General features: G+C 35.8%; 2 protein-coding genes across 3 annotated transcripts in view; one reads left to right on the forward strand and one right to left on the reverse strand.

Annotated features, from left to right (window-relative positions):
• The window catches only part of LOC138710650 (cilia- and flagella-associated protein 298), a 429,392-nt gene that overhangs the window by 121,722 nt on the left and 280,771 nt on the right, over positions 1 to 26,899 (forward strand). The window lies entirely within an intron of this gene.
• Positions 3,063 to 26,899, reverse strand: part of Teh4 (tipE homolog 4) — a 41,507-nt gene continuing 17,670 nt past the window's right edge. Inside the window, exons 2-5 of the mRNA XM_069841686.1 lie at positions 22,122 to 22,579; positions 11,157 to 11,451; positions 7,883 to 8,143; positions 3,063 to 3,327 (exon numbers count right to left, since the gene is read on the reverse strand). Coding sequence (XP_069697787.1) covers positions 3,319 to 3,327; positions 7,883 to 8,143; positions 11,157 to 11,451; positions 22,122 to 22,579 — 1,023 coding nt within the window. The 3' untranslated portion in view covers positions 3,063 to 3,318. The remainder of the gene's footprint in view (positions 3,328 to 7,882; positions 8,144 to 11,156; positions 11,452 to 22,121; positions 22,580 to 26,899) is intronic.

The raw sequence follows: 26,899 nt of genomic DNA on the forward strand, positions 1-26,899 counted from the left end.
TTAACATGGTGGAAGAAAAAAAAATAACTTTTTTAACTGCCCCCATGAGAATGTTTGCTTGTTAGCGGGAAACCGCTGATACTGTCAATTATGAGAATAATTTATACTTGATCTACATAAACATTTTCACAAATCCTTTTTTACTCGTCCCAATAATATGGTCACCTATTGAGAACTAGCGGAACTATTTCAGTCTTTGGTTCGGACTTTTCCCGTGGCTAGAAAGTTCGCTTACACGATCAGAAAATTTGAGGTCAGATATCTTTAAACGCCAATGTACCTGATAAGGGCGTAAGATTGTAAGAAATGTTTTCTGATCCGTTCAGAAATCTCTTTTCGCTTAGATTTTCGTATCCTAGCGTTGAACTTCTACTGTTAAAAAATCGGCGGTTTATTTTCATACCTTGGTGTGCAGTAGACCCTCACACAATAAGATCAAGTTGCCTTGTTCGAATATATTGCTATATTACAATAATATGCTTTTCTTGGCAGTCTGCATTTTCAAGATAATTTCTCATTCGTAAAAGATATTTACATAACTGTGGGATTCTCTGGAAAACGGATAAACATATTAGCTCCTAAAGAGAAATACACCAATTATCCTCCACTCTGTATATTTAGTAATTATTGACACCAATGCGGAAAATTTTCAGCGAGAATGACAACAGCGGCAGTGTCGGATGCTGCAGTCACATAAAATGATACAGACGGGACAAAACTCTTAATATCGATGACCTCGCTTAGTCCGCGTTACGTTTGAATACCTAAAATAAGCGAAAGGCACCAGAATGTGTCAGTTGTACACGGATAGTGTAAAAAGCCGGTAAATTTTGATAATATGAATGGTCCCAGCTATATTAAGGCATGGTACATACTGTGTGTTAAATGTATTAAACACATCGAGAGCGTATGTTGTTTACTAAAATAAGGAGATTCTCGAGTCAATGTTAGTCCAAAAATAAATATATATGTTATATGTGTTCAGATTTTTAACTTTCTGGTTTCTCTCGGAGCTGTCAACAATATTCGTCTCTAAATTATTCGAAGTCATGTTTTGGAGTTGAATACATCGACAACTAATTAGAAAAACACACACGCAGCAAATGTCTTAGATACATCTTGATTACACGATTTTAACACTTGTATCACTAATGGCTTGTTAAATTTGTTAAACAACTTTTCAACTTTTCTGTGCTAATATTGAAATTTTACCTTAATTAGTGACTAGTTTTGGTTTGTTTCCGTCATATTCAGGTTTCTATTGAGGTCTTTTGCTTGTTTCCGATTTCTTATTGTTGTGGGAGTATTTTTATAATTGGTAATGTTGTGTCAAGAAGAGTGTCTTGAGGATGTATTGTGCATATATTTTTGTACGTCTGTATATTTCGTATTGTTTTAGTGTGTTTAGTTTCAGGCTTTTCGGTTCAATGTGTATTATTTCAATATCTGTTTCTTATTTTGCTTTAGTTGTGGTTGGTCTTGATAGTATGATCTGAGTAAGTGGAAGTATTGTGTGATTTGATTGTTGCTGTAATGTATTACTTGTGTCGTGTTTGAAGAGATCTCCCAGTTTATCCAATTAATCAACATACTTATGAACCAATAAAACTACAATGAAGAAATACACATTATTATATACATAGTACAAGAGAATGGATACGTACCCAACACAACAGACAGGATGAAAAAGACAAAACGTAATCACAAGAAACAAAGAAACACAACCACAACCAGAAGAGCACAATAAAAATGCCACGCTAACATATGGAAATGAAAACGCTCTGGAAATTAAAATTCAGATACAGAACACAAAACACGCTACAAAAACATCTCAACACACAAACTGATACTTCCTAACAGGACTTTACAAATTAACATTTTTTTTATAACGACTCCTATATCGGACACACTGGGAGATCTTTTCAAACACGATACAAGGAACACATCATAGCAGTAATGAACTCACACAACATTTCCACCCACGCAGAACACATGACCAACTCCAACCAAGCAATTTAGAATCAGATATGGAAATTCTACATATTGAACAAAAAAAAAAAAAAAAAGAGAGAAACAAACACACTAGAACAATACGAAATATACAGGCACACAAGAACACATACACACCACATCCTCAATACTCGATTAAATTTCAGAACGCGCACCCTTCTTGACAAAACACTAACCATCATAAACACATACTCACCAAGATAACAGCAAGAACTCGCTAGAAATTTGAAGACGGCGGAACCAAGTCAATAATAATAAAATTAAGGTAACGTTTCAATATTAATACGGAAAAATAAGTTGTTTGCTTAACAAATTTAAGAAATCATTGAATGTTGTGGAGATAACAAAATTACTTTTTGAACTTGAATTGAAGAGGACTTCAATATTATCGATATTTTTCGCCCCTGAAAGTCTGTAGCCCACTGCATAACTGCAGGATGTAGTTTTCGCTATGTTTGTACTGTACTATTAACCACAACAAAGTTGTTCAGAATCGGAAGTTCATTGACCTACACTTGTACTGCGTGTAGTCTCAAGAATTCATTGTCGCATTTGTGCTGGAGCTACGTCACTTACAACACTTCAATAACACGCACATCGTGTCGCTGGGAAGTACTAGAAAAGTTTCATATTGTGACAAATTCATCAGAAAATCATTAACTGTCGGGTTTGCTGAACTAATCAGTTCAACACATTAATATGCGCACACGATTTCGGCTCCACCAGCTGACTCGATGTATTGCTGCCACAATATGTATATTATTTGCAACATCGGATTTTAATGTGTTCTAAATTGTTGTCAACCTGTTCTGCATTTCAACATAAAATTTATCGTTTCCAGTGGAAATTGATGACATCTCTGTAGTAACTTAGTGCATTAACGGCTAATTTAGAAACATCCATGCATAATGGAATGGATTAGGTACTATAAAAGGCTGAATTACATTATTAAATAGTCTGTCACAGATTGAGATATCATTAAAATACGGTAATATAAAATGTTAAATTCACCAAATATTGGAATGTCTTTGACCCTAATCACACAGAATACATTTTAATTGTGAACATATATATATATATATATATATATCATTTTATCGCGAGTTTTCGTTTAACTTAAAACAGAATCTTGTATAATTCTGTTGCTTGCAAAAACACCTTTCTTTCCGATATTGAAGCACTTTTTTCCGTTTTTTCAAAACCAAGAACGGGAGAGATACGATGTGTTCTTGAGACAGCAGTTGGTGGTGGTACGTTCTGTCGGTGAGCGATGTCTGCGTTAAGTTTCTGTTGTACTCCTTGTTTTTATCAGGTGGCCTAGAAAGAAAGAAATACGGAATTACAATACTTTCCCGAATTTATGCATTCTTGGTTGAGTTGTTGTGTCTTACAGTATAATTCCGAGGTATATTCAAACTCGTGAGGGTTAGTGTACATGGCAACATGTACAGGTATGCTATTTTTACCTTCAAGCAAGAACGCGGGAAAGTTTGACGAGGCGCATATACTGTACGAGTAAATTATTTCCGTCCCGGAAAGCGGAAACTTAGGTTATCAGCAGAGGCGCTCTCACACGCTGGTTACGGAGACAGCGCAGTATCGGTGATTCAACAAACCACAAACTATGTAAATGTTATTAAAATTTATTTATTATTTATTTAATCTGACAGGATTAAGGCCATAAGGCCTTCTCTTCCATCCTACCAGATAGCACATACAAATACAAAAAAGAAATACAAACACTGATGAAAATAATACAAATTAAGTTAAAGCCCTATAGAGGGTCAACAGAGTCAAAAAGAACACTATAGAGCTCTCATCGAGCTAATACAAGAAAAAAAGAAAGAAAACAGAGATAGCAATGATGATAGTAATAACTGATAACTGAAAATCAGCAGTTTAAACGCCTATTCGCCCGAATTAAAAAAGGAGGGTTCGAAACTTTTCTGTTCTAATTATTTATGGCACCTCAGAAATTGAGACGATGTTTTTTTCGGATCTTATTTTTCAGACTTTTCTAGTTATGTATGTTATTTTTATACAATTTACCTTTTAAAGTTTCCCGGAAGTAAAAGTCACTAATAGATTGGAGGATCGAATAGCCACACATTCCTACTAGTCTACTGATTCTATCCTGGAACACTATGAAGTTTGTCATTTTTTAAGAAGGTGCCAAAAATGTTTGGAACAAGGAAGCACATATTTCCAACATCTTCTTTAGTTATTATTTGTTTGTGAAATCACCGATATTGCACTGTCTCCGTAACCGGTGTGTTGGACTGCGCCCACCGGTACCAAAGTTTTTTACGAGCGGCAGATAAATTACCCAGTAGCTTAGAGTTGTATGTAACTACATAAGTACAAGTGCGGTAAAGAACGTAGGATGTTTTTATGTAATGTGCATAGAGGTAATGTTCAGTGTATGATGTGTGGAAGAACATTAGGTATTTTGAAGAAAGACAGTTTTGAACGACATTTTCATGTGTTGCACTAGGAAAACTATAAAAGTTATGAAGGTGCTAATTTGTTTAAACTTACGGCTCAGTTAACTGGAAACGTAAATTAAAAAATTTACTGAATTTATAAAAAAATGATAAAACAATTTAGTAAACAAAAATGGAAAACCAATTCTATAGTATTTCCACATTTGTCAATTTCAAGAAACGAAGATTTGTATTAAATTTTGTACTCACTTTAAGAATTTGTCAATAATATTATTAGTGATGATAATGATAATAATAACGATACTACTCGTACTACTACTACTACTACTACTACTACTACTACTACTACTACTACTACTAATAATAATAATAATAATACTAATAATAATAATAATAATAATAATAATAATCATCATCATCATCATTATCATCATTCTGGGTGAGACGATCAATGACCAAGGCCGACTAGCTGACTGCTGCCCTTACGTCCACTTGGCTCAGCGGAGGTGAACGATTATCCAACCAGTACGGGGTATCGTGTGGTTGGCATGATGATCCCCTCCCAGCCGTTATAGCTGATTTGCGGAACCGGATTTCGCTATCTATCGAAGCTCCCAAAATTCATCACTACTAATTTTATTTATCTAAACCATTTTAGCGTATCACAGCACGTCAATATGTCAACAGAGGTGTAACTTTATAGGATTGAAGGAAATTCACACCATCCTTTTCTAATTCGATTATTAATACCGTCAGTGATATTATAGTACATCTTTCATAACCAATTAAAGAATCAACACTTACACTCCAAAGAAAGGAATCTGATGTCTATATTTCTGATCGTAACAGAGATAGTTAATCCAAACAAGCACTTCATTTGTAATTATTTCTTAAATAAATTTTGAGCCTTTTTAGTCTAATTTAATTTCAAGATTCCAACTGAATTATTTATTTTCGTTAATGAAATTCAAAGGCTGAATGTGATACATAATAAGATAAACCTTACCAATGGGAAAAAATGTTGCACAATGCGCGGAATCATAGTTGCCGGAAGTGAAGAACTGACGAGAATAGAATGGAAGGCGATAACCATCTTGTTCTATGCAAATATGTGGCTTCCGGTCACTGTGATCGTGAAATTATTCGAAAAAAAAATACAAATTCTAACACATTCGAAGCTGGCAGAGCGTTGTAATGAGAAACCTACCTTTGTTATCTAATTGCTGGCATATTAATATTTAACCGTAATAGACTACCTTTGCTAGTTTTCATATCGTATGTATGTGGCATGTGATGCTTGGTAAATAAAATTTTGCTAAGTATAACCTTAAGAGTGCATTCTCGATTACTCTTCTTGAAGCTTATAGCGCGTGAAAATCCTACTACTACTACTACTACTACTACTACTACTACTACTACTACTACTACTACTACTACTACTACTGCTGCTACTACTGTTGATGTTGATACTGCTGCTACTACTACAAGTACTGCTGCTACTATTACAAGTACTACTGCTACTACTACTACTACTACTACTACTACTACTATTGTTGCTGTTACTATTACATGTGGGTCTGTGCAAAAAAGCTACTAAATTATTTCAAACAGTATAAAATAACTGTGACACATGCTCTTCAGCCAGCTGACCCCGTACGTGGGCGCACATTTTGTGAGTGAATTCTGGGAAATGTGTACAATGGACAAATAGATCCACATTTAATATTCTTCTCGGACGATGCCTGTTTCCATCTGCATGATTGTGTGTGTGTACTCAAAACAGTCGTTACTGGAGTACTGATAAACCTGACTTCGTACATGAAGTGCCCCTCCATTACGACAAAACCGGTGTATAGTGCGGCATCGTGGGTGAAAGAATCATAGTACCATTTTTTTTTTAGAATACAGTTGATTCTGTTACTTATGTGCATAGCATACTAACCTTTTTTTTTCAGAGAATTAACCGACAGGGAGCGTGATCATGCATTTTTTAAAAGGACTCTGCTACTGCTCACACTGCGAATATTTGCGTAAGAGAAATTCACAATGTGTTTCCACAAGAGAGAGTTATTAGTAGGAATTTGTGGTCTCCTCAGTCTCCTGATCTAACAGCCTGCGATTATTATCTCTGGGGTAAATTAAAAACTGCCGTGTACAAGATGAACCCGCACGTTTGGGTATTGTTGTATGGTTGGATTGTTTTATTGTTTAACCCCCCGGCTAATCACCGAGACCCAGCTTAGGCCCGTAACACACTTGCAGAGTTTTCGCCAGCGAGAAATGTATTGCGATAAAATTAAAAAATTGATAACATGGATTAAAATGGACGTCCACACACTGGAAGAGATTCTCGCTCAAGGCGAAAACCTCGCGCGAGTTTCTCGCTGGAATCGGTAGCTCAACGAATTTTCTTGACACATTTATCAAAGATATTTGACATTTATACTCTTTATGACGATTGAATGTAAAAAATATACCACAGATGGCGATGAATTGTATTGTTTTTATTTGAAAATGAGGAAAGATGGCTGATAATTGCAGTCAGAAACTTATCGAACTTGTACGATGTCACCCGTAGGCCTATTTATATGATACACGGGATGAAAACTATAAAAACACGAAACTTAAAGAAGAAATCTGGAGACAAATATCAGATTATCTGAAAATAAATAGGGTTATATTTTATTTTGATGAGATTTAATAGTATTGATTAAACATTTGAAATAATGTATCTATATGTCGTAACAGTTTACGTAATTTTAATCAGAATATAGCAAAGAATTCTCTATCATATCATGAATGACAAAAAAAAATTGTGGTCCATTGAACCTGAAATAACGCCTAAACGTAAAATCATTCAAATCGAGACCAGTGTCCAAAACTCGCCCTTATTTTCGTAAGATACAATGTGATTTTCAGATATTTCTGGTTTTAATTTTAGGCGTACTTCTTCTTTTCATGGACAAAATATGTTCATGTAACTCCATTTCCTCATCATCTGAATACTCAGATTCAACATAGCGTTCGTACGTAATTTGTAAAGTACGACAATGTACTTATAGGTAATATATTTCAGTACGACAATATACGTAAATACATAACCTATAATATTTCCCCCAACGAGTCATTACTAATAATCAGATAAATGCTTTCTGCATGAAGGCAGTGCATAGATGATCATAGCGAGGTGTGATATGTGATAGCGAGAACTCGCCAAGTATGTGGAGGAAGGCTCTTCGCCTCTTTCTCGCAAAACATTTCTCGCTAGCGAAAACTCTTCAAGTGTGTTACGGGCCTAAGGAGCGACGCGCTCGCACATAGGCAAAACACTCCGCCGGAAAGCAAAACTGATCGCATTGCATAAAGAAAAGCTAAATTATGAAAATCCTAGCCCTAGTAATGAGGGTTGAGCAAGAGTGCTTGCTTACACTGTCAGGCAGCAGGCACTCGTTGGTGTTGTTGCGTGTGGCACCGCGGCTGAGCGCCATGTCCTCTTCGTCGTCGCCGTTGCCGCTCCCGCAGTACTTGCAGCGCATCTTGGCGTCGTCTCCCACGTTGACGGAGCGCGTGATGATGCACAGCGTGGCCGACGAGATGAGGAACATGACGGTGGGCAGCACCACTGCTATCACCAGCTCCCGCCACGTCTTCTGCAGATCGAAGCGCGCCACCACAAACGCGCCATCGTTCTACAACATCAACCAGTTAGCTGACATCAGAGGTCTTATATTACGAATGTTAAATTAATGATCTTCAACTACCTTTATCGTCCACGCCTGTGGAGTAACGGTCAGCGCGTCTGGCTGCGAAACCAGGTGGCCCGGGTTCGAATCCCGGTCGGGACAAGTTACCTGGTTGAGGTTTTTTCCGGGGTTTTCCCTCAACCCAATACGAGCAAATGCTGGGTAACTTTCGGTGCTAGACCTCGGACTCATTTCACCAGCATTATCACCTTCATATCATTCAGACGCTAAATAACCTAGATGTTGATACAGCGTCGTAAAATAACCCAATTAAAAAACTACCTTTATTTGTTATCGTAACTGCGATGAGTTGTTGTTTAGAAGCTGTACTTTATGAAAATAATAAGTTGTGATTTCCTTTATAACCTACAATTTTTTAAGGAAAAAAAATTAAATTACAGTAATATTCATGCACAAAAAGTTTTTTTCACAAATGGCCTAAAACTATAGCTAAAGTATCAATTTAATAATATAGATAAACTGTAAACTTATCTTTTTTTTTAATTTGTTATTTTGCGGCATTGTATCAACTGTTATTGTTATCTAGCGTTTGAGTGAGATGATAGTGATAATTCTTGCTCTTAATGGGTTGAGAGAAAACCCCGGAAAAATCTCAACCCTGTAATTGTGCCAACCAGGATTTGAACCCGGGTACGCTCTTTCCACGGTCAGCCATGCTAATCGGTACTCCACAGCGGTGGACATATTTTCATTCTCATAGCTGTCTTAGTTTATGAGAAGAAGGTTAGATATATATTTTAATATGTTGAGAATTTTTAACTTCTGAGAAAATAAGCGACAATGGAAACATAAGCGAAATTTACATTTTCAAGAACATATAACGCTAAATTTGTTTTGAAAATTCACAAACAAAGTCTGCCATTAAATTCATAAACAAGACCATCAACTTATAGAAACAAACATTCAGCTACAAAACACGGTAAACCACAGCATTTTATACCATAGTTTCATAGATATTTATATTTTATGCAATAGTGCAAGATGAGGAGAAAAACAATTGATATATAAAACGTATTAAGTAATTAGAAACACTCTCAAATTAGAATTTTTGAATAAATTAGACTATATAACAAATTACGCAGAGATTTGAATTTTTCAAAATTTGACCTCTGATTTCACCTTAACACGTGTTCCACGTTTCTATTATGCGAGGTGCTAAGGAATATTTCATAATATCCTTTTTTAAACACGAATGTGTACCAATTTCAGTAATTTTTTATTTGTTTTGGAGGTGTAGCTCGAACCCCACAGAGTGATTGTAGAGTGTTGGTGGAATGATAATGATAATGGTGAGAGAAGACGGGAGAACCCCGAAGAAAACTCCTTACGTTCTACAACAAATTCCTTCATGATCCAGACGGGGATCGAGCCCGGGTCATCACATGGAAGGCAGAGAGAGTAATCACTCGACCACGGGCGAGTGATTGTACTAAGGGATATTGATAGGCCTGTGTAGTTAGCTGTGGACTTTCGTTGATATAAACAAAAACGAAAATGGTTAGTCTACCATGGAAAAGAGTATGTTGTTTGATAGCACGAGTAGTTACTCCATGCTTGGTTATAAGAAGTTTAGTCGGTTCTATATTGAAGATTTTAAAGAAATTAAAGTTAGATAAAGAATTCAGTTTAAATGAAATTGATTTATCGGTCGGTGTTAAAGTATCTCTTTTCCAAAGGATTGTACGACAGAGATAAAATATAAAAGTGTAGAAAAATAACTTTAAAATGTCAATTTTCCATCACGAAAACCTGTTTGTAATTGTGAAGTATAACTAGAGCATACATTTTGAGAACGATTATGTTGATACAATTTGGCACAAATATAAATGAAAACTCACTGTTTATCTTTATCTTTTTTCTCGAAGAATGGCCAAAGTTTTACCCACTTCCTCCCTTAAGGGGTTAGGTACAGCTTACATCAGTAAAATTTTTGGAAATATTAAACATTTTTTCCTCCATTACTGTATCTTATACAATAATGAAAATTGGTATGTGTAAAACACTGTCCTTCTCTATATGAAAAAAGAAATGATTTAAAGAAAATTATATATATACATTTTTTTTTCAAAATTAAAAATGGTGGCAGTTCACTGTGCAGTGATGAAATGTTTCCCTCATAATTCAAACGTGTTAATATTTCATTCTCTCTCTCTTTTATTTTATTGCTGGAACTCATTTTCACAATATCATGCTTTTTCAACTACATTCCTTAATAAATAATATTGTTTTTATTTTGTGTTAGAAGAAAATACAGATATTTTACCATTTTTTCAAATGAATTAATTTTTTTATAATCTATCAAAGGCAGAGAAGTGATCTTGCATCATATTGTAGATATGATATGCATACATACAACACATTTAATCAGAGCATGTTGGATAGTTTTTGAGTTATGTGGGAAACGCTTCATCACTGCACAGTGTAAATATTTTTTTTAAATAGTAAAATATTTTTTCGTATAGCAGAAGGAAGTTTTTACACATGCTAATTTTCATTATTGTACAATATACAGTAATGGAGGAAAAAAATGTTGAATATTTTCAAAATTTTACTGCTGTAAGCTGTACCTAACCCCTTACGTTAGGACAGTTAGGGTATAGTTAACGAAATGTGCATGTTGGCATTTTAAAACTGTTAAACATAATATCTGGCTGATTGGATTTTATATGAACATGTACCCGTCTTGAAGACACAGCTACGCAGCGCGTCTGACTAAGAAATTAGTTGCCTCTTTTCAAATGTAAAAAATAACGCAAGTTGTCTTCGTAAAGATTAATAACTATTGCAAGTTGTCTTGAAGTTTTAGGCGTTTTCCTCGACCAAAATGATCAAGGAAAATTGTCTGGAAACTATAGGAAATTATTTATTGCGTTCATTTCACCGTCATTGTGACCTTTTCATTCAGATCAAAGGAACATGTGGGTGGTTAGTACGCTACCTTGTCGTAGTAGCAGGGGAAGCGTGACTGCGCCGATTTGTTTCTGCCGTCTCTGCCGTGAGTCGCCTCGAACTCCTTGCATTCGCCTTTGAGCGTATTGACGCAGGCGTCCAGGTTGATGTAGAGGCGAGTCGAGTTATAAATGGTGAGCTCGGACTGCATGGGCAGGAAGCGCTTGGTGATGTCTACCAGCTCCGTCGTTTTGGCGTATAACTCCCAAAGCGTCGTAAAATTCATGGACGGCGTCGGAATTATCTCCTCGTCCATTAGCGTTCCATTCAGACAGTCCGTCGCCCTGTGCCGTAAACGAGAAGGCAATTATTAGTTAACAATACAGTGAGAAAATTACGGAGACTGGACTTGTTGAGTAAATAACACAAGAAAACTAATTATGTCACTGACAAAGACAAAAATGATGAGCGAGTAGCAAGAATTACGCTCTTGTTTCGCGTTGTTACTTACTTTAAACTAGTGCTGTTTCCTCGTATAACGGCGAACTACAAGACATTGATAGAATTTGGCCGGCGTTTGTTACTTTCAATTATTACTTTAAACTGGTAGTGTTCCCTCTCAACCTTTGGGGAGGCCGAGACGTAGGTGGGAAGATAATATTAAAATGGATTTGAGGGAGGTTGGGTATGATGGTATAAACTGGATTAATCTTGCTCAGGATAGGGACCAATGGCGGGCTTATGTGAGGGCGGCAATGAACCTCCGGGTTCCTTAAAAGCCAGTAAGTAAGTAAGTGTTCCCTCTTATGACAGAACTGGCAGGACGTGAAAGAATTTTGTTGGCGTTGTTTCTTCTGATACCGTTCACTATTTTGATGGCGAACTAACAGCACATGATAAGCACTTAGTTAATAATCAGCGTATTCCGAATCTCACCGGACCGGTGGACAACGATGACATCACGCTGCAGCGAAATAGGAACAAAACTGCTGGAAGGATCGATGGCTGTCATGGCGACTGTATAAGTTGTCTGTGCTACGCTAGCAAAATTTTGCGAAATTTCCGTACTGCCATCTCGTTCAAAGAAAAGCGAGCATAAACAATTTATTTCTTGAACCGGTAGTAATAACTGGTCCGTTGACATGTTCGCTCATAAACCATTAATATATTGTTTTTACGTTGTGCTCATTACAAACAATACAGCAGAACTAAAGCAGAACACACCGCCATGACACAACAGTGCACGATGTCATTCGTCTGCTAATTCCCGCCCTATACAAGAACCAATCAGATTCACTGATGGCGGCTGATGGAGATGCCACCACCTCTGCAAGCTGATGGCACCGGTGCGACACCGGTGGAGCATCAGTGACGCCATCGGTGAAATTCGGAGCACCGTGATGCCATCAGATTGCTCAGCACTGAGATTCGGAATGCGCTCAATGTTACTTTCTCCAAACTGGTGCCGTTCCGTACCATGATGGAGGCTTGAAAGGTTGTGATGATCATTTCCTTAGTTTTGTTACTTACTTCAAATTGGTACCGTTCCTTCTCATGATGGCGATCTGACGGCTTAATTAGCACTTTGTTAGGAGCCTGTTGTTACTTATTTAAACTGTGCCATTTCCTGTCATTGTGTGATCTGGGGCCCGTTTTACAATCCTAACAAATTTACAAATAACAAGTAAAAGATTACAAATGCTTGTAAACTGTGTTTCACAGTGCTAGCTTATTAATTTGTAAAGTTTGACGAACTTTACAAAATCAGCTAAAGAAATTTACAAATAAGCATTATTGGTTATACAATACCGCCAACTACAGTTTACAAAAATCGCTAAGGAGCAGAGCTAAAGTCGCTGTATTTTGTACTAAAATAGATAATTCTAAGCTTGCTGATTCATATTTCACCAACATAAAATATAAAGTATTGTTAAAAAAATAAAAATATTTAGATTTTTATATATTGGCGACAATGGAGTTTCATGTAATGTGATTAGTCGAATATACCAATACGTCTATTACTTAAATGACCAAAGTTAGCGCCAAATTCAGTAAAATAAGTAAATAACAGATTTGGTCCACGTACAAATATGCAATTGATAAAATAATTACAATGTCTGCCACAAAATCAGGTTCATTTCGTGTGTTGATCGATCACTATTTATTAATGTTGCATCCATAACCTCACAAACATTAGTAATCTCTGCAGCAGCATAAAAATTCTGTGCTATAGTAAATAACTTTTGGTGATCAAAAGCCTGCCTCGAATTTAACTCTTTTAACAACATCAACTACCCTGTGGGCACTTTTGCACACTGATATCTTAGAAATTCCGTGCTTATCTGCTAACGCACGGAATTGACAGCTAGTATACAACCAATGCAAAAAAATACATTTCTCGCTTTGAAGTTAGGGTACCACTTTTCCATTTTGAATGTGATGTCCCATATCTTGTAGGAGGGATTCCAGCGAAACGGGACTCGAAACGACTTCAGAATACCGCGCAAGTAGTGTCGTTATTGCATTATTGAATTATTTATTTTTGGTGCAGGGAACTTCTTTTTTAAGTGCGAGAATTTATTAAATACAGTCTTCATATATACTGTAAATACTTACGCAGTATTCTGAAATATAGCGCAGGACTCATTCGAAACCTTTCATTAAATTCATACAATGATAAGAACATATTATTAATTCTTGGCCGGAAAATTTTACGTATACGTTTTTGTTTGATTAGGCCTAAATTCAATACCTTCGTCTGAGTCATTAGAACTACTTAATGACAACAAAACTGCTTCAGTTTAATTCTTAATGTTACCCAGTTACTCAAAAATTAATTTAATAAATATATATTTATTGTATTTATTCAGAATTTGTTGAAATATCAAACTTTACACATCTAAGAGCTATTGTAGAAAATGTGCTAACTTCACAAGATAGTATATTTACACATGTGTAAAATTACCCGTCATTGTGAAATAGAATACTTGTAAAGTGCGCAAAATTTAATTTGTAAAGATTTGATTTCCTTTGTAAAGTTCAACATTACAAACAAAGATTGTAAACATTGTGAAACAGGTCCCTGGTAGGACGTGATAATCACTTTGTTAGTATTATTACTTCAGATTGTTGCCGTTCGTTCTCATGATGGCGACTAACACGACGTCATGAGCACTTTATTAGCATTGTTACTTATTCAAACTGATGCCATTCCCTGTCATTATAATGATCTGATAGCACTTGATGAGCAATTTTTTAGTATTGTTACTTTCAAAATGTTACAATTCCGTGTCATGGTAGAGGTCTGACAGAACGTAATTGAGCATTTGGTAGTATTGTTACTTATTATAACTGGTGCCTTTCCTTGCCATTATGATCAACTGATAGCACGTGATGAACACTGTGTTAGTATTTTTTTTTCAAAATGGCACAATTCTATGTCTTGATAGAGGTCTGACAGAACGTGATTGAGCAGTTAGTATTGTTACTTATTTCGAATTGATGCCATGAGCTCCTAGTCAGTATTATTTACTTCAACGTAGTACCATGAGTAGGTACTGTACCTTGTTAGTATTGTTACTTACACCAATTTGGTGCCATGAACACATTGTTAGAATTGTTACCTACTTCAAATTGGTGCCTTTCCTCTCATGATGTCTGACACTTATTCAAACTGGTGTCATTTCTCTGTCATTATGATAATCTGATGGAACGTGATGGTCACTTTATTAATATTGTTACATACTGGAACTGGTGCCTTTACCTGTCACGATACAAATTCGACAGGACGTGATTGGACTCTTTGTTAGTATTGGTGCCATTCCTCGTCATTATGATTTGGTAGAACGTGATGAGCATTTTGTTAGTGTTGTTACATACTTCAAACTGGTACCGTTCTCTGTCGTGACGGCGCACAGTGGTTCCAAACTCAAATCTGACTGGACAAAAGGTATAAATGTTTGAGCTTCAAATCAATATAAATACTGCAGTTCTATAATCCTAAGTAGTCGTGTATCTACGATTCGTATTCAGTTTTCCATAAAAATAATTGTGGTCTGCGCAGGAGCAGGTAGAAATCAAGTGTTCAGCACACACATACTCTTCTCGTTAGCATCGCCCGGCAAGTTTCCTTCGGAACATCGATGTGTGAAGATATAATATATTGCCAATCCCCTTCGAATTTCGATGAATAAAACTACAGGTATTTCCCTACATGTTTAGTGCATTTTCGAACTTTATCATTGTGTTATTTAGTTATAATACTCAATAATACACAGAGAAGTGTTTCATGAAAATTTTTAAAATTGTATTTGCTGTAGCAGGCCCGCAAAAGCAAAGGCCACAAAAGGCCATTGTCAAAGCAGGTTCAGCATTTACATTAGTCATTTAGGTATGTAATTATAAAGGTTTTATAACCAACTTCAACCACCTTCTCCTTTTATTTATATTTTAGTGATGGTGGACGGAATTCTAAGAAGAGAACTAGTTGACATTTCGTGAAAAGAAATTAATATTTTAAGAAGATTAGCCTGTGTGTTTGAGTATGTATTAATTAAAAATAATGGTTTAGGAGATTCTGAGGGACATGATCGTAAATTAGTGCAGAAAAAAGTGCTGAATTCTGAATGGAACTTAAAGAGCAATGAACTAATTGCCTCTATGTATTATAAAATTTTCTTAAGGAAATACAAGGATTAGTTAAGTGTTAAAATGACTTTTTTAAAAAATAGACTGTGTCTAGCAACGAAAAAACAAAGATCGTCCACAAAAGCCGTTTCATGAATGTGCTGAGAAAAGTCAGAAGAGGAAGCTGAAGCCTTTGGTGGAAACACACTTGGTTGATGAGATTGCTCTTGTCGCAGAAATGGATTTGAGATCAACATACAGGCCTGATGCAGCAGAAATGGTAAAGCAAGTGTTAAGTTTTCACTCAGAAAGGGCCACGAAAATGAATGAAAGAAAAGAAAACAAGATCGATTACGTAAAGAAATGGGACTTCTTGTCGACATTTCCAAAGCAGAATTTGGTACGACTAATGACGGGATTAGCGCGCGGAGGTTCTTCAGGTGTGGCATCAGAAACTACTGGCGTAGATGAAGGCTTAATTCGGTGATTTGGAACCATCTTTAAAACCAGTGGTCGTAATTTCGTAACTCGCGAATCAACCCCTTAATATACAAGCAGGGCGGAGGGGTAAGGCATGATTTCCCTCCCCTTAGCCAACACTTGTTCATTCAACGTTAAGCAATATGGATATCCTCTGTGTTTTGCGGGCTGCATTTTATATGACGTAATCTTTGCCGACCACTGCTTAAAACAATCACCAGTGAGTACAGCATTAATATTGGAGAGTTTGAAAAAATACTGTTTGGGCACTGTAGAATTATACATCCAGAAATATAAGTGGTATTATATGCCGCAAAGTGTGCATAAAATACTTATCCATGTTGCGCAGTTGATAAAGGAAGCCGTACTTCTGTTGGGATGATATCCGAGGAACCCCAAGAAGTCCGATATAAAGATTACAAGAATTTCAGGAAATAAGCTTATCACGCGCGCAAGTTTCGTAGAGCCGATACGACGATGGATTTGATGGAAGTTCCTCTGGCCCGATGGTAAGCAGTCTTCGTATCTAACGCCAAAAGAGTAGAAAAAGTATATCTTTTGTTGTAGACCTACTGAAAATGCTCCAGGATCACGATGGTGATGATGATGATTATGTTTGAAAATGAATAGAGTTACAACTCTCTAAAATATCTGTAAATATTTCAAATGTAGGTTTATTTAACCAGAGTTAGCGGTTTTGTTGAAATTGTATTAATATGTAGGCTATTTTATTAACAAATTAAATGATATTTGACTCAATATGCAAGATTGTTGTGTATTTTTTTAGCATCTTTCACACATTAAAATTAAATAGAAGTATATAATGTATTTATGCTTTCTTTCCAATCCCTGCGAAAATCAGTTTTGTAAAATTATTATAATTCTTTCAAATCCAACCCCTGTGAAAGGGTGGTTTATTTTATCCAATCGTAATCAGAGTTTACATGCAAATGCAAAATGCCATTTGTAACCTGTATACAAAATTTTATGAAAATCTGTTAGAAACGAGGAGAGTTATTAATTTTGTCCTGCTAGATTTGTATTTGGAACCACTGTGCGGCTGATTGACAGGACGTAATGACCATTTTGTTGGTACTTTTACCCCTACTTCCAACTTGTGCTGTTTCCTGTTCTTGACAGCGGATTGACAAGACGTAACGACCAATTTGTTGGTGTTGTTACCTACTGCAAAATGGTACCGTTGTCTGTCCTGATGGCGGATTGACAGGACGTAATGACCATTTCGTTGGTGTTTTTACCTACTTCAAACTTGTGCTGTTTCCTGTCTTGACAGCGGATTGACAAGATGTAACGACCAATTTGTTGGTTTTGTTACCTACTGCAAAATGGTACTGTTCTCTGTCTTGTCTGTGGACAGACAAGTCCCGATGAGCATTTTGCTAACATTGCTACTTATTTTAACCCTTAAATTCACAAAGTATCCTATAGGATACAACAGGTTAATATATGCTATAATTTTAATAGAACAAATTGGCAGGAAAATTAAATAACCAAAATTACACAATACTATAATACTACTAAGATTTATTTAAAATCATCCGTCCTCAAGTGAGGTTGACCACTGGGATCCGGAATTAACAAACATAAAAAGATAAAGGGAAATGAAACGAGTAAAATAATTATTCGATTTGTACATTGTATAACATATAAAATTTGGACATTGCGATAGTTTGACTATAATTATGTGTGTGTGTTCCGCCTTTGCTTATCACACAATTAAATGAAGAAACTAGTAACTAGAATATGACTTACTAGTTTCTTCATTTAATTGTATGATAAGCAAAGGCGGAACACACACACATAATTATAGTCAAATTGTGATAGCTTATCGGTATACCTTCAATATGAAATTCATTGCGATAGTTGTTTTCTTTACAGTCAGACACTGTTTAATAAACTAGTGTGAGAAATGAATTTTTGCCAATTTAAGGGTTTAATTCCAATTAAAGGTAGCCTATAATAATAATAATAATAATAATAATAATAATAATAATAATAATAATAATAATAATAATAATAATAAATTTAGCTTCCCTTATGAAAAGGTTGCCAGATTTGACAAAGCGTATTGTAAATTGGAAACACACCTAAAAGGTAAAATGATATACATTTGAAACGGTTAGGGAATCGAATATGCAAAATGTCAGAAAAATTTACACCTAAGTAGCGTTTGTGTTCATTTACAGTTAAGAAAGGGGGGGATATCATCAGATAGGTTAGAATGATTTGAATGCCATAAACAGCGAGAAAAATAATAGTACGGATTGATTGGCATTGATATCTAAACCAATCAACAGCCATCGGTTAAGATAACTTGAAATTTCCATTATCACTCCCATATAAATAATTTCTCAATATCTGAACCGATCCTTTGAGGGCACTATTTCCTTCACAATGCTGTGTGTTAAGATCTAAACCTAGCTCATCAGGTTGATCAGGAAAAGAGAGCCATTTATGAACCTTGTATTCCCTACCTTAGTGCCAAGTATAACATCCCTCTCTTAAATTGGTCAGTGACAGGTTTATTTTTTGGTGCTCAGAGTTCTTTACCAAAATTTACATATACTTTTTTAAAAAATTATCAATATCATCTTTTGAAATTCAAAAAATCATCTCGCAAATTCTTAAAGATTCCCTGCAGATTATACAGTTTCATTTATACCACTCAGAAGGCCTTAATTAAGGATATGCTAATTTTAAATAAAATCTTTTATTTTTAAGTATAATTTTATAGTCTCTCTTAAGATTTTATTTTATAATTGATAATAAATGGTGCTTAATTATTACATTTTATTTTTATAACAATATTCATATTTAAATTATATTTATTTGCTATTAATTTCCGGTTCCTCGTGGTCATCCTTAATTAAGGCCGGACGAGTTACTTCTGTCTCTCTCTCTCTCTCTCTCTCTCTCTCTCTATATATATATATATATATATATATATATTATGTACACATTTTACTAAGTACTCAATAAGTACTAATAATGGGACTTCAAGATATAGCGATTAATGTTTTAAGACATTCCTTGTTAATTGTAAGTAACCATGTGTACAGTTCTATATATGAAAAATACATTATTCATGTCGAGGAGAGCTGCCCCCAAAAAATAATTTAAATAAAATAAAATTTAAATTTAAAATAGAATATTGTTGATCTACAATGAATTTAGGTGCTGTTACCGCTCGGTACCCCTTTTTTCAAGGGCAGCTATCCTTTTTTGGATTCTTCTCTCAGTCAACATATTGCCTAATACTAGTATAAATCATATTAATTAACTGATTACATAAATTTTCAGGGTTAACCTGATGTCGTTCTCTGTATTGATGGCAGACTGAGAGGATTCGGTGAATATTTTGTTAAAATTTCTAATTAATCTTACCTGAAACTGCTGCTGTTACCTGTCTTGATGGCGCACTGACAGAATGCGCCGAGCATTTTGTTAACATTGCTACTTACTTTAAACTGTACGAATCCCTGTCTTGATGGCGGACTGACAGAATGCGCCGAACATTTTGTTAACATTGCTACTTTAAACTGGTACCGATCTCTGTGTTGATGATGGACTGACAGGACGCAATGGACATTTCGTTAACATTGCTACTTACTTTGAACTGGCGTCGTTCCCTGTCTTTATGAAGAACTGGTAGGATATGATGAGTTATTTGTTGGTGTTACGAGTATTATTACTTATAGGTAGTGCCGTTCCCTGCCTTGATAGCAAACTCAGGTCACGATGAGCATGACAATAGACTGACAGGTTGCTGTGAACATCTTGTTAACGTTTTTATTTTCAACAGATGTCGTTTCATGTCCTGACGGACTTGCACGAAATGATGTATATTTTGTTGGTGTTATTACCTACTTCAAAATAGTACCCTTCCCTGTCTTGGCGGCAATCTGACGTATTGCGATTAGCATTTTAACATTGTTACTTTAAATTGGCGTCGTTGCCTGTCTTTACGGAAAACTGACAGGATATGATGAATTGATGAGCACTTGTTGGTCTGCTTTTATTTGATTATTTAACGACGTTGTATCAACTACTAAGTTATTTAGCGTTGATAGCGAGATGGTATTTGTTGTGATGAGGCCGAGGATTCGCCATTGATTACCTGGCATTTGCCTTATGGTTGGGGAAAACATCGAAAAAACCCAACCAGGTAATCAGGCCAAGCGGGAACTGAGTGCAACTCGCGATCGGCAGGCAATCGCCTTAGCAGACTGATCTACGCCGGTGGCTTTCTTGGCCTTATTACTTACTTCAAAGTAGTAATGTTTCCTGTCTTGACGACAAAGTAATAGGTCGCGATGAGATTTTTGTTAAAATTTTTACTTGAAACTGATATCTTTTCCCTGTATTGACGGGTTGCTATGTGCATTTTAACATTGCTACTTAGCCTATTTTAAACAGATGTTTCATAAGAAAACGGAGGATTTGAGAGATATGAGTCGGTTAGAGTCATAAACCACGTGCAACAAAAAATAAACAATTGAGATATCATTATATTCCCATGCTGTTATCTGCGTAGAACATGATTCCGAGGTTAATTTTTCACATTTATTACATGTTGCTTGTGTAAATAGGCGACAAACTTCTCGGTTTCTGTCAAAAGTCTCATGATCCACTGGATCTTGTGAGTTCTGTTGCTTAGCGCTTCTCGACCAATCATCGATCAGTATTTTCCTCCCGCTTCTCCACTTCTTGTTGTGCAGAATAGGGTTGTGGATGAGTATCTTGCATGTGTCTTGTTATTTTTATAAATATCAGTGAATTTAGCGGCCGTAATTGAGCATTTTGTAAGCGTAATATTACGGAAGTGCACGTATTACCAGTTGGAGCGAGAAAGAGGACGAACACGGAAATGTATAACAGCTCCAGAAATAACGAAAAGAAACCAGGCCAAATTAGCAAGGTTAATATTCTTTTCTGATTCTGCTTGGCTCCTACTGATGTATTGGTAAATTAAGCAGGATCGAGTGTTTTATCACAATTATAATATATTCAAGTTCTCCATGTACATATGTCATTGACAGTGCCGTGAATAATAATCAATTGGACAATACTGAATATATGTGCGAATTGATGGAAGCAGATATTAATTTTGTGATATAAAGGAACGTAGTAACGAAAATTTCAGTTTTGATAAAATTTATAATCAGTATTTCTTTTGTAGGTTGTAAATTGAGGGTTCGACTCAAATAAGGGAAGAATCCGCTTTTCTAAGAAAATTTAGTTTTTTTTTTTCTCGTCTCTAGAATGTTGTGTCATAATTGAAATAACTTTGGCAATAGCTTAGCCCACTGGAATTTAAATTTCCACCATAAATTGTCAGACTGTTCTGAGAATACCTAATTTCCCTATTCCAAGATTTGTGACTTATTCTTCTCTCTGACTGGACCCCTCAATTTATACTGTACTATATTATTTTGTAAAATGTACTCATATGAAGAATTTAATAATTAGAAACCTATTCTTTTACATTGAATTTAAAAATATCCTTGAGGTAATGTTTTTGTGTAATATTTTAATTTGTTACTGTCAAATCCCACATGATCCCAACTGGTCACTTTCTAAACTGACATGTTTCAAACGGAGCACTGTCAGAACACTCATGATCCAAAGGTCATTGTCAAAACTCGTATGATCCATAATTTAAAGCTAAATAACTTTTACTCCTGTATAAATAAATACGGTTACAAATCTGAATAGCAGTTTTAAATCATTGCTCTTTCATTTAATTAACCTTTACTGTGAAGAAAATGGGCTCCAAGTATTACAAATATGTTTTCCCTCATTTGTGAAAATTTTCATTTTTGGAACAAGTGAGTTATGACTCTAACCGACTCATATTATGAACACTTTGTTGAGATTATTTACTTACTTCAGAGTGGTACCGTTCCCTGTTTTGACGGCGGACTGACAAGATGTGATGAGCACTTTATTGGTGTTGTTCCATATCTCGAAGGGCTCGATCGCGTATCCCGGATCGGTGCCGTTAGCACTGTTCAGGGCCACTACACTCCCACAGTCGCCACTGTACACGAAGTCATCGTAGAGGACGAATACGTTGGCGTTGGCCGTGGCGATGTTGCTGCAGAAGCGGTCGCAGCGCGGTTGTGTCTTGATGGCCGTGCAGCGCGACTTGTTGCATTCGAAGAAGCCCGTCATCTTCATGTTGTCTTTCTCGCTGTCCAGCGTGTTACCGTCGGCTTTGTACTCGCACTGGAAGGCGTCGCTCCAGTTGGCGCAGTGCCCTAGCGAGCAGTTGAACAGACCCGTCAGGGAGCCGCACTCGGAGCCGTTGTTGCAGTTGAACTTCTTTAGAGCTCCTGACTCCACCTGTCAGCAAAAAAAGGTCCAGATAATTCTTGCAACTGAGAGAGTGCAATATACAGGGTAATTCTAATTGATTGGTACAAAAAGAAGACATTAATATGACTGCTGTAATGAATTTATTTCATAAAATAAATATAACATGAAAGGTTAACTCTTCAAGTTCCGATTGACAACAGTGAAAACATTGAAAACTTGCCACTCGAGGCGCTGTTAATAAAATGGCGGCGTCAGCGATAGAAAAAGCTTATTGTGTCCTAGAATAAGCAAAAATGTCATGGATTAATCGTTGTTCAGAGACATTTCCGGACAAAGTTTGCTAAAGAAGCACCTCACCGCCATACCATCATAAGGTGGTAAAATAGTTTGAGGAGATGGACTGTTTATGCAGGAAGCCATCCGTCAACAACGAAGTGGTGCAAAACATTCGTGCGACCTACATACGAAGCCGCAGAAAATCAACGGTATCGTACCAATAGAGAACTTGGCATAACCTCGCACGCAATCACCTCGCCCAGCATCTTCCAGAACGTTGGATTGGATGATGTGTCATTGATGTTGTGGCTCCCTAACTCACCAGACCTAACGCTTTATGATTTTTTCTTTTGGGGGTTATGTGAAGAACAAGGTGTTCGTACTCCCATTTACATAGGACTTACAACAGTTAAGACAACGGACAGGCGACACGATTGACTCAATTGATCACTGCTGGCACGGGTGTGGCATGAAATGGAGTATTCTGCCGTGTCACAAATGGCGCCCGCATCGAAAATCTTTGAATATCAATGGAAACTTAGAGAAGTAACCTTTCATGTTGTATTTGTATTTGTGAAGTGAATTCATTACTGCAGTCATAGAAATATTTTATTTTTGCACCAATCATTTAGAAATTACCCCGTAAAGTTAAGTTGTGCTATATAAGTTTCCTCACAGTGTTAGCAATTTTGAGTCACCTTACAACGAACTCAACACAAAGAGCTACCCTTTCTGAATTGGCTTACAACAGTGAATGTTATGCACGTGTTGCACTTCACCTAACTATGATTCCAGTTATGAGAAGTTGCAGACAATTTCATTTAAATGTATGGTTTAAATTCCTCACAAGTAGCCTACATCACAGTACTTTACAAATTATTATATTGAACAATAATAATGATTTTTAACGCCGTTTTAGTTCTTAGTTCCTTGATAGATAATTAATATTAGATTATATTATATAATTTCATTGTATGTTATTTTAATTTTAGCTTCTATTTTATTTTATTTTCTATATTCCTCTTATATTAATAATATATTATATTATATAATTTCATTGTAGCTCTAATTTTAATTTTAGTTCCTATTTTATTTTATTTTCTATATTCCTCTTATGTTAATAATACATTATATAATTTAATTGTAGCTGTCATTTTAATTTCAGTTCCTATTTTATATCATTTTCTGTATTCCTCTTATTACTTACTTACAAATGGCTTTTAAGGAACCCGGAGGTTCATTGCCGCCCTCACATAAGTCCGCCATCGGTCCCTACCCTGTGCAAGATTAATCCAGTCTCTAGCATCATATTCCTCTTATACCTATTAATAATATATCTGAACTGCTACCAAACACGAGCGCTGCTCATTCGCTCCTCGAATTTTGTGAATATTATTGTATCCCCTTTTTATATAGATTGTATTATTATTTTATTTCTTTTTCTTTTGTTGTAATTTAGTCTGATGTATTATTCTGTATTATATATTCTGTTCTGAATTATTATATAAATTTGTATTTGACAATGTTATAGCATCTTCCAGTGCATTTGAAAATTGAAATAAACATTTGAATTCCAGATTAGCCAAGGGATTAGACTAACAGTATTAGAACTGGCACACACTGCTACAAACAAAAGCCGCAAAACTGTTCGTAATTAATGAAATTGTTTTTGCTGTTATTCAGTATTAAACATTAACTTGATTAATACATGAACTGTTTGACGTTATTTATGACCACTTTATCCCCGATAGTTTGTCATTTCTTATTTCGCCTACCTCGATATTTTGTCTCCGACTTTTGTGAAAAAAGTGAGAAAATTACGCGGGTAATTATAGTGTAAGTGTATCTGAAGTAGTCTGAGAATGATATTCTCCTTTTCTATCGTATCAGCTTTTAAATTCAAGGAAACTTGCCCACTCCGACTTTATATTTCCATGTAATTCGTTCGGAATCGTTCACTTTTACTTCTTTACAACTTATAGCGCATTGCTGCTTTAATGTCTGTATCTCCTTCAATTCTTGATAGACGAACAATTCATTCTTGTCAGTAATTCAATATGTTCTTGCTTAATGATTGTGTATTTAGTTCAGTCATAATCCTATCTATTCTTAGGAAACCTCCCATACTCCCAAAGAATTTTATTCGTACCGATTGTGTTCAACTCAATTTAGTGTGAGTATTCGACTCGGGAGGAAATTAAACGCAGAATAAATATGGGAAATACCTGTTATTATTCGGTTGAGAAGCTTTTATCATCCAGTCTGCCGTCAAAAAATCTGAAAGTTAGAATTTATAAAATAGTTATATTACCGGTTGTTCTGTATGGTTGTGGAACTTGGACTCTCACTTTGAGAGAGGAACAGATATTAAGGGTGTTTGAGAATAAGGTTCTTAGGAAAATATTTGGGGCTAAGAGGGATGAAGTTATAGGAGAATGGAGAAAGTTACACAACACAGAACTGCACGCATTGTATTCTTCACCTGACATAATTAGGAACATTAAATCCAGATGTTTGAGATGGGCAGGGCATGTAGCACGTATGGGCGAATCCAGAAATGCATATAGAGTGTTCGTTGGGAGGCCGGAGGGAACAAGACCTTTTGGGAGACCGAGACGTAGATGGGAAGATAATATTAAAATGGATTTGAGGAAGGTGGGATATAATGGTAAAGACTGGATTAATTTTGCTCAGGATAGGGACCAGTGGCGGGCTTATGTGAGGGCGGCAATGAACCTCCGGGTTTCTTAAAAGCCAGTAAGTAAGTAAGTAAGTAAGTAAGTAAGTAAGTAAGTAAGTAAGTAAGTAAGTAAGTAAGTATTCGTCTTTACTTCTCAAGTCTCCAAAGCATAAAATGAACGTGTTGTGAGGCTGCAAAATAATATCGATTTACACAATTTCGAATACATATTCTTTTTCAGCATCCATTGTATCAAGAAATTCATTTCCTTCAGTCAGTCTTATCCTCTGATTGAGGTTCTGGCTGATATGTACATCTATCAGACAGTACTGTACGTCTCACTTGACGACATGTATCAGAGGAAGAGAAGTCTAACTAGTGTAATATGAAGGTAATCGACGATGTATGCAGTGGAAGAGGAAAGGAACTGGCCACCCTACCCCATTATCTCCTGGCCTAGTTGCCTCATAAGTGATGCCTTCTTGATATCATTTTTGAGGTTCAGACCTGTCTTCGGACAGTTGACTAAACAACAACAACAACAAGCAGTCTGTTTTTCTGTAGCTACTGTGCTACACAATTTGCGTAAAATGCATGGAACACTGCTTGTAGTTCTCCTGTTTTTAATTTTATGAATGAAACCTTAAGTTACAGGAGGTTAAAGAAGGAATATTTTGAACATCTTAAAAAAACAAAACAAAAATAAAGTTTTTCATTGATAAAACTGTGACAGGGACTCTGTTTTTAAATGACACTGTGTGCTTATTTTTCCATTTTAGGTTTCTGCCGTTCTCAAAACGTTCAAAGTCATATAAGTATGTAAATATTACCTCAAATCTATGATTCAAAGGCATTCATAACAAAGAGAAATGCTTCAGTATATCAATTAATCACTATGGAGAATAAGGGAACCATGAATTAAATAAACATAGACAAAAGCTAATTAAAAACAATAATTTTCCAGGACGATGGATATGCAGAAGAGGAAGTATTGAATGTTCCTCAAGATCCCCTGATCCGAACCCATTACATTTTTTTTTCTTTCGGGGCTATTTGAAGTGGAGGGTCTTCCAGGAACGACCACGAGACCTCGAGGAGTTAAAACGATGAATTAGAGATGAGATACAACGTATCAATCGAACGGTGTTGCTGAAAACATTAAACAATTTCCAAGACAGACTTACGCATTCTTTGGCAATGAATGAGAACCATTTTGAACACTTTATATATACTGATGTCAACACTTGACACAATTAGGACACTATTAAATTGTTCTTAATTGTTCTTCTTTCTTTAAATTCCATGTCTTATATTACTATTATAGTTAAATATCCATTTTCTAAGTCGGCAATGCCTTTTTTTATATATATTTTTTGTATTTTGTACATTTT

This window comes from Periplaneta americana, chromosome 12 (assembly GCF_040183065.1).
Source record: "Periplaneta americana isolate PAMFEO1 chromosome 12, P.americana_PAMFEO1_priV1, whole genome shotgun sequence".
Lineage (NCBI taxonomy): Eukaryota > Metazoa > Arthropoda > Insecta > Blattodea > Blattidae > Periplaneta > Periplaneta americana.